At 49.6% G+C, this 13,899-nt stretch overlaps 1 protein-coding gene across 3 annotated transcripts; it reads left to right on the top strand.

Annotated features, from left to right (window-relative positions):
* The first annotated feature begins 739 nt into the window (after positions 1-739).
* Positions 740-10,272, top strand: BARHL2 (BarH like homeobox 2). 3 transcript variants are annotated; one of them, XM_083745295.1, is made up of 4 exons: positions 740-913; positions 4,014-4,558; positions 6,475-6,700; positions 9,215-10,272. In XM_083745295.1, exons 2-4 carry the CDS (start codon positions 4,030-4,032, stop codon positions 9,525-9,527), a joined length of 1,068 nt encoding a protein of 355 aa, XP_083601421.1. In that variant the 5' UTR covers positions 740-913; positions 4,014-4,029; the 3' UTR covers positions 9,528-10,272. The 3 variants fall into 3 exon arrangements, with proteins under 3 accessions (XP_083601421.1, XP_083601420.1, XP_083601419.1); XM_083745294.1 differs by lacking the exon at positions 740-913 and adding an exon at positions 2,994-3,464; XM_083745293.1 differs by lacking the exon at positions 740-913 and having other exon boundaries at positions 3,508-4,558.
* The last annotated feature ends 3,627 nt before the right edge of the window (positions 10,273-13,899 follow it).

Raw genomic sequence — 13,899 nt, 5'->3', positions numbered from 1 at the left:
GGAAAGGAAGGTCCAATATATTCCTAACCGCGCAGCTACCCTCTCCATTCCTTCTCAAATAAACCCAGATCATCGGAACTGAATTGTTTTCCGAGAGGGGTTTGGGGAAAGAGAAAAACAGAGTTCCTCTGCCTGCCTGATATTTTAGAGTGTGTCCCTTAACAGAGAAAAACCAAACAAAACCATTTGGCCATCAACTTTGACGCCCGAGCAAACCAATTCTTGGAAAACGTGCGCCACTCATTTGAACTTGAGTTCTCAAGAATGCAGCGGTCCTAAATCTATTTTTTTTAAAAAAATAGGGTTCGCGTGGAAATAAAGGAGACTTCCGAGGAAGTAGGCTTCTCGGTGGGTGTTTTGGGAAGATTGCAACGTATGCAAACATACAAACAAACGGGTATGTAAGGTGCACAACGCCAAGGCAATGAGTGTCATTTTAGGGGCATTCGTTCCTGCGGTTGAAATGACACTAGATTCGCAGTGTTACTGCAGAATTAAAACTCTGTCTCCCTCTCCCCTCCACCTTTTTAAGGCCGATCTCCTTACTTTTACGCACGCACTTCTCCGGGGTATCTTTAAAAAAAACACACACCAAAGGTCACAGAACTGAGCACAATGGCGAATTTCCAAGCTGCTTTCTGCCTCCCCCAGCTAGCAACCCACCAACAACTACAAGCGATTCCCAGCTAGACCTGCGATGGGAGATCGTCGGTGGGGGAGGGCAGGGAAAGGGGAGAGCAGTGTATGTGAGCGGGTGGGGGGTGGGAGAGAGAGATTAAGCAATGGGGGCGCCCAAACCAGACGGAAGCATCTCCCCTCTCTCGGATCTAGCTGTTAAATGTAGTCCCAGGCCGCTTGGCACTGGGTTCTTCGCAGACACCTGCCCAGACGAAGGGGACGAGACCTAACTCAGGTATTTGGTTTCCTTCTCCGATTCCCTTGCTTTCCCCAGCCTCTTATGATGAGTTTGTGTATAGTTTTTTCTTCTTCTTTTGGACAAGGGGGTGTTTTAAACCGGCCCGCGTCCCTTGCAAGCTAATCGGCCCCTTCCCTCTCCGATATTTTAGCCAGGAGCTAAATCTGCTTCTCCCTTTCTGAAAAGCGAACCATCGCTGCAACAGGGGCGCACGCAGGGGAAAGTCTACGGTGCACCGCTGCGTCTCCCCACCTCCTCACTCCACTGTAAATTACATCCATCTCTCTCTCTTTTAAAAAGGAAGTGTGTGTGTTAGCCCATCCACATCCCTCCCTCCTTTTCTATGTTTCTACTTTAATGTCCTTTCGCTTTCACTACAAATAATGGCTGAGAGAAGCCCCCCTCCCCCCCCCAGGTTTGGATTTTGTCCTGTGTGTGTGAGAGAGAGACGCAGGGGGGGGGGGGAAGGCTCCTGGCCCGTTTACCTTCGATTCCCCGAGTCCTTCAGGAGGGCGCAATGCGGAGTGAACTGTATCTCGCCGAACTTTGAATCATTCATTAGCACCTTATAATTACTCTGCTAATTAGGCTGACACGGCACTTAATCGGGAGTAATACGTCGCCTTGTCACTGGCAGTTCGCATTACTCTGACATTCAACAAGAGACAGGTCGGAGTCGTGGCGTCCTGGAGAAAGTGACGCAAGTTGAGGATCTCCAAAGAATCGGTGGAAAATGTCACACACACACACACACACACACACACACACACACACACACACACACACACACACGTCTCTCTCTCTCTTTCTCTCTCTCTTCCGGAGTTTCATGCGGATAAGTAGGAACTATTCCGGTTTTAAGCCATGGGAGCTTAGTACAAGGGGAGAAACCAGAGTGAAGTGTGAGAAGGAAGGACGGAAGGAAGGAAGGAAGGAAGGAAGGAAGGAAGGAAGGAAGGAAGGAAAAGAAAAGGGGGGAAAGCACTAGAGACCCCTGGAATCTGGCAGAGTGGAGTTGGCGGGCGGCACCCGAGCCCTACACTTTGCATCCGGCCCTGGGCCTCGCTGCGCCGGTGAGCTGCCTCTCCAAAGGACCAGGCATGCAGGCGGCGAATGGGCATCTCTTTGCCCGATTCCCATCTTTTCACCAGGCGCGGCTGCTCCCTTCCCTTAGCTCGCCCCTTGGAGAAACCGAAGCGAGCCGTTTCCCCACTTGGCTCCCGACCGAGATCTCATCTGGTCCCTCTCTCATCCCTGTTTCCCTGTTCCGCCTCCTCATTCCTAGCTTCCACCATCCAGGAATGTTGCATTATTATTATTATTTTTTTAAAAGGAAAACAAAAAAGACACCATACTCACCTGTCTCCCAGACAAAGAAAATATGGGAATAGGGGAGAGCAGTAAGGAATCCCTAGAAAGCTGAACTGACCCCCCCCCCTCCTCCTCCTCTTTGGAATGGATGGATCCCCTGTGCGGATGCTTGTTTCGCTTTTGTAATGCATCGCCTTGATTTAAATATCTAGGGCACGTGAGATCTCACACCTCCCAACAGCTGGCAAACATATATATATATATATATATATATATATATATATATATATATATATATATATGAACTGTAACTGTTCTGTCTCACCCCTTAAATATCTTTCTCTCTCTCTCTGTCCTTTAAAACAAATCCTGCATTTCTTAATGATTTTTATTGGCGTCTAGTGTGGATAATAGCTAACCATTTACATCCAGATCTAAAATTGGGGAGGGAAGGAGGGAGGGTGGAAGCCTGCAGATTCTAAAAAAGAACAGTCCCAGTTCTGAAACTGACAAGGTCCCTTGTCCTCCCCCATCTCCCCCCGCCCCCGCCCCTTCTCCAGCTTCCCTTCACTCTTATTGGCTGCCAACTGCTCAGCGTCAGGTTCGACCATCGTGGCTGCCAATGGGGGGGCTCCTATTCTACGGCGGACCAAAACCGAAAAGAAACAACCTCCCCCCCCCCCCACCCACAGACAAAGTAGGGGGGGGGAGGAAACCCACCCCAAACAAACCTAAACCCTCTTGGATGGTTTAGAATAAAGTGCGCGCAGGCGGATGGCAATGGCTGTGACGTCACGGGCGGAGTGGCAGGAGAGAAGGCGGCTGGCGCGAGGAAGAGGCAGGCAGTGGCCGAGGCTCGGCGTCGCCTCCTCCTCCTCCTCCTCCTCCTCCTCCTGCTTTTGCACCACGCCTCAACTTTCCAAGAAAGTTCAATAACTCCTGGGCGCAGGCGAGAGAGAGAGCGCGCGAGCTGGAGAGCCGAGAGGCTGGCGCTGGGAGACCGAGGTGCCGCACCAGGCAGCCCCGCCGGCTCGCCCGCCCCGCTGCGCCTCTGCCTTCGCCATCAGCATCATCGCGCCTCTTCTTCTTCTTCCTCCTCCTCTTCTTCCTCAAGCCACCTTCTTCCTCCGGCGGCACCGCGCGTCCCCCTTCCACAGCGCCCAGGCGATGCCATTCATTCCACCGGGGCGAGCGCGGCTGCTCTCTCTTAGCGCTTGCTGAACAAGACGCCAAACACGTGTGTCAGGCTGGGGGTGGTGGGGGGCGTGTGTGTGTGTGGTGGGGGGCGAGTGTGGGGGGCCAGCTCTTCCAGAGGGTGCCGATCTCGCGCCTTCCCTCCGATTTCTCCCCCAATTTCCCTCTATTCCTTCACGCTCCCCTTGCTCCATCGTTATCCCCCCCTCTCCAGAGTCTCTCTCCGTCTTTTGTGTGTTGTTCATGTCCGCATCTCGTCGCCCCCCCTCCGTGCTCTGCCTCCCCAAGCCCTCTCCTTCCCCCGTGTGAATTTCGGCCTTAGACAGCCGGGCTTGCCGAGCTCCCGAGTCGTCCAGGATTGATCGGCGTCGATTGTTTTGTTTTGAAATCCGTGGGTCGGTCGATCTTCTAGATTCCACTCGGTGCAAAAAAACAAAAAGAAAAAAAACCTGTTCGTGCGAGAGAGAGAGAGAGAAAAGGAGCCGCGTTGGGGGAGGTCTGGGGGATGATCGCAGGCGCTTCTTGGAACGGCGACCATGGAAGGGTCTAGCGGCTCCAGTTTTGGAATAGACACGATTTTGTCTAATCCCAGGTCCGGCAGCCCGGGCATGATGAACGGGGACTTCCGAGCGGCCCACGGCGAGGCCCGCGCGGCGGATTTTCGCAGCCAAGCCACCCCTTCTCCCTGCTCGGAAATAGACACTGTGGGGACGGCTCCCTCGTCGCCCATCTCGGTCACGGCGGAGCACCCGGAGCAGCCGCAGCATTTGGCGCAAGACGGGCTCCCTGCACAACATCTTCACCTCCATCACCCGCAGCAGCAGCAGCAACAAAGTTTGCAGCAATCTCCCCAGCAGCAGCAACAACAGCAGCAGCAGCAGCAGCAACAGCAACTGGGTTCGGGCAGCTGTGCCCCCAGGACTTCCACTTCTTCGTTTCTCATCAAAGACATTTTGGGAGACAGCAAACCGCTGGCGGCTTGTGCACCTTACAGCACCAGCGTCTCGTCCCCGCATCACACCCCCAAACAAGAGAGCAACGCGGCCAGCGAAAGCTTCCGGCCAAAGCTGGAGCAGGACGACAGCAAAACCAAACTGGACAAACGCGACGACTCCCAGAACGAGCTGAAATGTCACGGTGAGTAAAAGGCAGCGTGCGCCTTTTCCGTCCTTCTTCCTTCGCCTGCCTTTTTTTTTTTTTTTTTTTACGCGCGAGGAGGCTTCGAACGTTCCCGGCGTTCCATTGTTTATGTTTCGAACGTTCGGTACGTTCTCGCGGCGCTCACCCCGAGTTCCGCGTCCAATCATGCCGTCCTCGAATGTTTCTGTTGCACGAAATTCCTCCCGGAACTTTGGACGTAGACTTGGAACGTTGAGATGATTCGGCCATAAGCGAAGAACTGAGACGTTTTAGAAAAAAGCACGGGGAAAATAAAGCCAAGCCCGGTCAGGAAACTGAAAAGCACTTTCAGTTTATTTGGGTGTTCTTGTTTTTTTGCAAAGAAATAGATAAACAGAATTCTCAAACTTTTCTTTTTGCATTTTAAAGAATTAAATATTTAAAGAATATATATATAGCTGGGAATATTTAATCTCTTTCCGTTAGGTTGTGCATATTTTCCGTTACCTCCCATTAAAAAGTTGGTAGTGGTGCAAGAAATTTGTGTTCTGAAAGTGTGCTCTTCAACAACACTAATATAATAGCTGGGTGTGATTAGATATTTTAAAATCCATATATGTATTATTATTATTATTATTATTATTATTATTATTACTCCTGTTTACGCTATTTTTAAAACACAGCTCGCTGAAGTTTAGGAACTATTAATTAATAAGACTCATTTCCGAGAGCGTTCAAAGAAAGTGATCTTTTAAAAAAAGTTTTTAAAAGATGGTTGATCAGATTGGATCGCCCTTTTCATTTTTATTTTATAACTCTCGTGAAGCAGCCTCGCCAGCTGATTTTATACTGTATTGCTGGTTCCGTGGGTTATCTTAAGGAGTGTGCAAGAAATGTGCATTTTCTTAAATCCAAATATATAAGGGCGCGTGTGTGCAGCCCTGTAATATTCTGCCAATCGCTGGGGAAAATAACAATAATAAAAAGCTGCTGCCAAGGGAATCCCACTTATCAGGGCAGGAGCCTTTGAAACGCGGAGGTAAGAACAGACACATTTTGCTAATTTTACAGCCTTCAGATATTTTGCAGTGGCTAATAGATGGGCGCTCCAGTATGCTATTCATTTTGCCATTTTAGCATTAGCATAAGAGTGTCCAAAAACAGATGTACAGCCTCGTCTAGCAATTTTTTTTTGTTGGTTAGTTGGTGCACCAACCTCCCCAGTGGGTCAATTAGAGAGATTATTGTTCTTCCTGCAGGGAAGATCAAGGAGCGCCGAGAAAGAGAGAGAGAGAGAAGGGGGGAGGGAGAGAAACACCCCAGTACGAACACAGATGGATTGACATATCGATTTCCTAAGATTTCAGCACCAGAAAACCCAACCCAGAACAGAACTCCTAGTTGCCAAAGAGAACCCGGCAACCCTTGCGCCGTCGCCACCTGGGCAGGCGAAGTCCAACTTTGCTTCTTTCCCCCGTGACGTAGCAGCCCACGGCTTGGTTTTATAATAACCGTTTTCCCCAAGTGCACTTCGAAAGCGGGGAAAAGAAATAGGGATTTGTCGGACGGAGAGGGAAATCAAGCCCCTCCAGAAAGACGGGTGTATTTGTGCGCGACAGGAGAAATCACCACTCCTGGGAAATCCTTTTTTGAGTCGCAACATCCTCCCTGAGATTCAGTTCTTAATCCATGGGACCCTACTGCGGCCAACTAAATTGAGCTGTTGTGGACTGCGGCAAAAAATACAACCGCTCCCCAGCAAAAAATAAATAAACCATAATTAGTTCTACTGAGCAAATCGGTTGAATCCAACCAAGATCCAAAACAAGGAAGGTTGGGGAGATGTTGTGTTTGGGTTTGCGCTGCCCCAGTGCACTGTCTCCGCGCTTTCCTCCGGCACTAAAACCCGACCTCTGCGTCTTGTTCTTTCGTAGGGACAAAGGAAGAAGGCGACCGTGAGATCTCCAGCAGCCGAGACAGCCCTCCCGTGCGAGCCAAGAAGCCCCGCAAGGCGCGGACGGCCTTCTCGGATCATCAGCTCAACCAGCTGGAGAGGAGCTTCGAGAGGCAAAAGTATCTCAGCGTCCAAGACCGCATGGATTTGGCGGCCGCCCTCAACCTGACCGACACGCAGGTCAAAACCTGGTATCAAAACCGAAGGTAGGGCAGGCAGAATTACATGGAGGGGGCGAAGGCCTTTCCCCTGGTTCCCTTTGGCATTCCCTCCCCAGTTTTCCTAATACACCGACTCCCTTATGTTTGAATTAAACTGTAATTTAGGAAGGGGGAACTCAACAGGAAAGCAACCCGCAGCCTGGGGAGTTGCTGTCCTGCTTCCATTTCCCTTGGTTTTACTCCCAGGAAAGTCTGCACATTTGGCTGCCACCCTAAAAAGGACTTTCCTGCGCGTAAGTCTGCTTTTTGGGGAGCGGGGAAGACAAATAAAATCTGCAGTTTCCAAACCGCTTCACTCCACCGCCCCAATCCAAGGTTCTTTACCAAGAGAGTGCAGATAAGGAACGCGTGCTCTGTGCTTGGGTTTCTCTAACCACGACGCCAAATCGAGCTGGGGACGGTTGCCTTCACTCCCTGTGGGCCCCGCAAACCCCCGTCAGTTTGCCCCTCTCCTTTCCTACACGTGTACCGTGGTAGTAAGTAAGACAGGAATCAACCCCCTCTCCCCCACAGCAAAACAAAGGATGGAAAGTGGTGGAGAGTTAACGTGTCAATCAGTGGCGTGGCTTCTTGGGAAAGCTAATTAACATGGCAGGAGTCTCGACGTGGAGGGATCCTGCCTCGACGGGTCACCTTAGAGTTCCAGGCTAGGGTCTGGCCCCTTTCCCTAAGGCCCCAGCCTCCTCTTGGTCGCTCTCCCAGTTTCTCTCTTCCCCTCCTCCCCATCTTCCTTCGCCCCATGTTTCTTTCCCTCTTTAAAAATTCGGTTCTTGGCGCGCCTCTCCAACCCACTTGGAAAGCGCTGCCTTTTTTCCAAGAGTTTCCTCGCTCTTGGCGCCTGTGGATAAGAAACTGGGGTGGGGGGCTGGATGAAGAAACCAAGTCTTAAATGAGTATGTCTCCCCACCCCTCCCCTCAAGAAATCAACAACAACAAAGGCGCTGCAAGAGCAGAAAGCGGGGATTTCTGGCTTCTCGTCGATGACGGCTGCGTTGGAAAAGCGCGTCCAGTTGTCGTCTTTGCCATAATTTTCTGTCTCATTACATACGGTCGCAGCCACCCTAATTCTGTCGGAAAACATTAGTGTCATTTATCGCCAATCTAAACAGCAGCGCCATGTTTATTAATTTGGCTGCAATTGCTGAGTCGTGATTTTGTGTGTGTGTGTGAGAGAGAGAGGAGGAGAGCGAATGTGTGCAGGGTGCACCAGCTCCGGCAGCTTACTGGGGCTGAGAGAGATGCATGGAGACTCAGAATGGGGACGTGTGTGTGTGTAACACACATACACACACGGAAACTGCACTATGGTTCTGGAATAATTGACTCGCTATATACTCTGATTATTTATCAGTGTTCCTTTAAGCCGGCTGGCAGGAGTTGGATGTGTGTATGTTGAAATATTCGAACAAATGGCTTAATTTTCTTTTGGTTGGGTGATGCTTGCTGTGAATTGCACACACACACACACACACACACACACACACACAAAAGACTAGGATTTTGGAAGAACAGAATTCTCAGTTCTTCGTTCTAAATTATCCTCTCAGAATTTAATCTAAAACCCATTTAGTTTAAAATCATCTTCAGTGGCAGGAGGACCCAATGACCCAGGCTGACACTTCCCATCCCAATAAGTCTTCCAAAACGGTCAAAATAAAGACGCAAAGCGTTTTTGTCGTCTTTTTGGTATTGGGTGAGATTATTTGCAGAATCAAATTATCTCGATCTGAATTGTCGGTAAAAGTTGGAGCTTATGTGTCGGTTCTCTCTTTTTTTATATATATAAGGGAGGAGGCGCTTACCCTCTGCCCCCCCCCAAAAGTAATTGCCTCAGGAATGGAAATGTTAGGGGTATTTTAGTTGTCCCTTTTATATGGGTGTTTTAGTAAGTCGGACTGAGCTGTGCCTTCCCTGTTTTAAAGCGCAGAAAATTAACAGAGGGGAGGCTGGCGGGAGAAAGAGAGTGACTGTTTGGTTTGAGGAACTGATAATGAAAAGAAAAAGAGGTTTCAAGTTTTGTTGAAAGCTTGGAAATGTGCCATTTAGCAGACTTTCAGGTGGGTAGTTTTCAAGTCACCTGCCTTCAGTTTCAGAGATAGGACCAGTTAGAGCCATCCACCCTCCATTTCTTCCTTCCTCTGGTTCTATCCGTGCGTAACGCACTGCTTCGTATGTTCTATTATTTTGAAGCAATTATTCCTCATTAACCATGGCCCGTTACGCCTATGCAATCCGGACGGTGGGTGCAATAATTTTAGAGCCGCTATCACCTTTAAGGAAGAAATCATTCAAAGGAGGGAAATAAATCAGAGATCTACCCAAGTGGCGCCCTTGATTCTGCTCCTACAAGAAGGGCTTCCCTCTTATTTTGCTTTTTAAAAAGAGGGTGAGGAGTTGTCCTTCCGACCCGATCCTCCTATCCCCACCGACTCTCCCCCCCCCCTCCCCGCAATTTCTGGGCCCGGCCTAGCGGCGTCTCTTTCTCCCCTTCTCCCGCAGGACCAAGTGGAAGCGGCAGACGGCCGTGGGCTTGGAGCTCCTGGCCGAAGCGGGGAATTACTCGGCTCTGCAGCGGATGTTCCCGTCGCCCTACTTCTACCACCCGAGCCTGCTAGGCAGCATGGACAGCACCACGGCGGCCGCGGCGGCCGCAGCTATGTACAGTAGCATGTACCGGACTCCTCCGGCGCCTCACCCTCAGCTGCAGAGGCCTCTGGTCCCCCGTGTGCTGATCCACGGCCTTGGACCCGGAGGGCAGCCGGCCCTCAACCCTTTGTCCAACCCTCTCCCGGGGAACCCCCACCCGCGGTGAAAGCGCTCCCCCTGGGGGGGAGGGGAGCTTCGCCCAACCCCAGCTCCCCGCCCCCGCGCATTCCGCTAACAGACTCCCCCGCTTCACTCCCCCTCACTTAAGACAACTGCTAATCAGCCAAGGATGGAGCCCAGCCGAGTGAGGAGGAGGAGGAGGAGGAGGAGGAAGGGGGGGCGGTGGATGCGAGAGGTTCTCCAAGCAGCGAGAGAGGCGACCGGCTCCGAGCGAGAGCGGGGACTCTGGAACCCGTAAGTGAATCTTCACATCCAGCCAGGCCCGCGTCAGTCCGTCCCTTGGCCGGAGGAGGAGGGGGGAAGAGAACTGCGGGGGGAAGGGGGGTTTGCTTGCGATCGTCTCTAGGAGAGAGTTGGGGAGGGGGTGCAAGAAGGAGACTGAGATCCAGCCAGTCGCAGCAAAGACTCTTGATTGACACAGAGAGAGAGAAAGAGAGAGAGAGAGGACGCCCCTCCCCCCCCAACACTGATCCCAGAAGATGAGGAGACGGCGGCGGTCTTGGGGAGACGGAGAAGTTTGCACTGAATTTCTCATGACCTTTTTTTCTTACCGAAAAGTGGCATGCTCCGTATGCTATATATATATATCTATATATCTATATCTATATCTATATATAGATATATACGAGATATGTAAAATGTACATTTTGAACAGGCTGGTGTGCGAAGTGATATATCATATTTATTATATGTTGTTCCAAAAAAGAAAAGAGAAAAAGAAAAAAAGAAAAGTCACATATACATTAGTGGTGGTGGTGGTGGGGGAACGACAACGAAGCAAAACAAAAACAAAAATCTTCCCCCTCTACTCTCTCCTTTTCCATGCCTTTTTTTTTTGATTCAGTAAAAAAGAAAAATAAATGCTTAGATGACGACGACAAAAATTATATAGATTTTTGATGACTGAAAAATGACAAAACGAAGGGGAAAAAAGGAAATAAACTTTTATCTTTTTTTAAACAAATGCGTAGGTCCAAACTAGCCAATTTTCTTGAGCCAAACGCGCTTGGCCGCGGGGGGGGGGGGGGACTCTGCGAAGAAATGCGCAGAGCGTGCCTGCGTCTGTGTGCGATGCTCAAATTCATCCCACCAAAACGTGTGCTGCTGGCGTTCCATTTCTGAAAAGTTGATAAGAGTTTGTGACTTTTCGAAGCAACAGATTGGAAGGGAGAATCAAGTATTTTCTTTGGGCGAGGGGAGAGGGGAAGGGCTTGCTGCTTCAAGCTTGTGCGGTGAAAGATCCATTGACAAATAAGCAATTTTGTTTGTTTTTTAAATTTTTGAGGAGGGTGGATTTGGTTCTAAATAGGCCGTTATAAACTGGGAATGTTGGGGCTGCTTTTCCTCCTTCGTTGCTGTGTACAATTCTCTCTCTCTCTCTCGTTTTTGGCTCGCGTGGTTGAATATTTAAAAGTGGGGGGCGGGGAGAGCGAGAGAGAGAGCGAGCGAGCGAGAGAGGACTTGAATGGTTTGCTAAAGGTGGCCGGATGTCTGGGAAACCAAAATGTGGTCTCCCGGCCTGGCAGCTGTTCCGAGGCCGCAGAAGCGCTGGGGAAAAACGCGGAGGACAGACAGGAAGCGGGAGACGCTCGAGGGGGGCAATTAGGAGCGTGGACCCCAGGCAAGAGAAAACCCACCCCCGGTCCACAGCCGAGGGGGATGTTTGCGTGGAGGGGGCGGCGGGAAGGGGGGCGGGCGAGAGACCTGGAGATCTTTGATCTCTCCCCAGCCCCAGGGGTCTTTTTTCTCCCTTTCGCTCCAAAGACCCCGCTTCTCCTTTTCTCCCTCTACAAATCTTTTTTGCTCAGCTTTTTATTTTTAATTCTTCTTAAACCTCCCCTTCTTAAAAGGGGCAGGCAATTCGGTGGTGGGGTTGTTATGTGTGTGTGTGTGTGCGGACTGGAAGACTTGGCGGGGTCTGGGTTGAGAAGGAGCAAGAGGGAAGGCGGGGGAAATGGGGAACAAAAAAATAAAAACAAAAAAATAAAACAAAACGGGGGGTGTGTGTGAAAAGGAGAAACTGTGGCTGGCTTTGCGACGGAACTGGAGGGGGGGATAACCGCTTGAAAGTGATGCAAAAGGAGAAGCGAGCGGAGCGGCTTCTTCCTCCCTCTGGCCTCTTTGGCCTAAGTTGGGGGGGGCTGCCTACCTCTCCCCCCCGTCCGTTCTGCCAATCCGGATCAGCCCTCCAAGCCATCAGAAAGCCCCAACCTTGGAAGAACGAGCGCGCATCTCTCCCTCCTCCTCTTTAAAATTAGAAAGATATACAGCAATTACCTATAAAACATTCATAAGGCCCGTCCAATATTATCACCTCCTCTGAGGTTTGTGGTTGATTCTCTTTGCTTGTGTGGCTTTTCTTTTTGATTCTCTAAAGGAGGGGAGGGTGTGGGGGGAGAGAAAGCGAGTGTGAGGTGATGGGGAGCGGGGAGAGGAGGAGAAAGAGAGAAGCAGCTAGAAAAGCCTGCGGGCACATTTTATTTGGGCTTTGCTAATTAGAGAATGGTTTGCTTATTCTCTCCCTCCCTCCCTCTCTCCCTCACCTCTCCTGCTAATAAATTCGCGTTCAAAACCATCTTGACCTTGGCCGCGTCCTCACAAAAGGGCCCGGATACGCCCACCTCATTTTCGGCTCATGTCACAGCGGACAATTACGCGGCCACCGAGCTGCGGGCGACGAAATTATACACAGAGCGCAGCCAAACCTACCCAACCCTTTGGCCAGCCCAGCGATTCCCCGGTTCCCGTGTTAATTAGGGCTTGGAAATAAATAATAACAACGAGTCCGGGGACCCACCCACCTACCCCCCCACTGGATCAAACTGTTAATGACCCACATGGCTCTGGATCTGCGGAGTCGTGTCCCGCCCCCCAACAGCTCTCCAAAAAGAAGCCCTTCTGCGGGTATGCGCTAAGATGCGCCTGTGGCCAAGGAAATCGACAAGCCAGCGAGGGAGAGACATTGACTAGCGAGCCAGTCCCCCAACTTTTAAATCTCCGTGGCTGAGATCTAACTAGGCATATATTCTCATTTTCCATTGTAACGAACGGGCTGAAAAATGTTCAGTGCTGACTGAGTAGGGCGCATAGCGATATTTTTTTTATTAAAGTTTTTTTATTTTTTATTTTTTTTAAAAAAATACTCCCTGGTATTAAATGTCATAAAATGAATGGTGGGTAGTAGGGGGAAAAAAGAGGTCTCAGAGTGCTTTCAACTGGTTGCCAAGTTATTCGGGTTACGTTTTTGAGATGAGCCACATGGGCCAGGAATAATTCGGTTGGCTCTGTTTTGAAAACCTATTATAAATCTGGCTCTTAGATGAGTCCTGGTTATTATTATTATAATTATTATTAGGAAGGAGGAAAGTTGCTAAAATAAGGATCCTCTTTTCTAAAACCATCGTCCTCATCAACACCTTGAGGCACCGAAGCAGGATCTATGACTATATTATTTTCCCCCCTCCCAAATAATAAATAGAACAGAAGGGGAAGTTATCTTAGAACGGGTGATATTCTGGTCAATATCACTGAATAACGCTGCAATCTCTTCCTTTATGCTTCTTCAGATAGTGTTGGAAATCGCACAGCATTTAACCCTCCTTTTTTAAAAAGAAGAATTTTAGTATTTTCCTCCAGAACATTTTCCCTAACACCAGCAAGAAGGCTAAAATGAAGAAGAATTAGGTGGTAAGATATATTTTTATACCAAAAGGATTTTTTCCTCAAACTTTTTTTTTTTAGTGGTGGCGGAAGGTGGGGGGAAGGGGGCGGCAGCTTGAGAATAACGATCAAATTTCCCCAAATATTTATTTTTCGACCTCTCCTCCCCACTTCTCTCCTTTTCAAAGCAGCCTCTTTTAACAATGCAGGAATTTTTCTTGGAAAACCAAAACAGGGCTTTCCTATCCTCTCTGTCTTTAGCTCTTTCCCTGCCTGCGGTGCAATTTGAACTCTTCACTTTTGCTGATAAACAATTTTGATTGCTTCTCACTGAAATCATGAACAAGATTAAATAAACCTACTTCATTAGACGCGTTTGCTGGTTTCGAAAGCTAATTAAAAGAGGCTTTCCTTGGAAGAAAGGGGTGGGCTTGAGGTTTAAAAAGCTACAGATGCGCGCTCATTTAAACGCACTCAAGGAACAAACACGCGCGCGCAGATCCTGCAAGTTGCTTTTTTCCTTCCTGGGTAACAATCTCTCCCTCGCAATTGAACATTATCAAAAGAGCCAGGAAAGGAATCGAGGCTGCTTTGCCATTAAACAGACTTCCCCAAACACGCCCTTCCTCTAGTTCAGAGAAGAGAGAGAGATTTCCCCTTCCATTCTCCCAGGACAGACGTTCAAATCACTCTCCCCC

This window comes from Podarcis gaigeae (genome assembly GCF_964106915.1).
Source record: "Podarcis gaigeae genome assembly, chromosome: 6".
Taxonomy (NCBI): Eukaryota; Metazoa; Chordata; class Lepidosauria; order Squamata; family Lacertidae; genus Podarcis; species Podarcis gaigeae.
Note: the sequence above shows the minus strand (reverse complement) of the source record. Positions and strands in the feature narration are given on the sequence as shown.

What these genes read in the sequence shown, in the direction of transcription:
- BARHL2 (XM_083745293.1), top strand. Translation starts at nt 3,958, where the DNA reads ATGGAAGGGTCTAGCGGCTCCAGTTTTGGAATAGACACGATTTTGTCT. An exon ending in GAACGAGCTGAAATGTCACG is followed by an intron (nt 4,559 to 6,474) that starts GTGAGTAAAAGG and finishes GTTCTTTCGTAG; the next exon opens with GGACAAAGGAAGAAGGCGAC. An exon ending in ACCTGGTATCAAAACCGAAG is followed by an intron (nt 6,701 to 9,214) that starts GTAGGGCAGGCA and finishes CTTCTCCCGCAG; the next exon opens with GACCAAGTGGAAGCGGCAGA.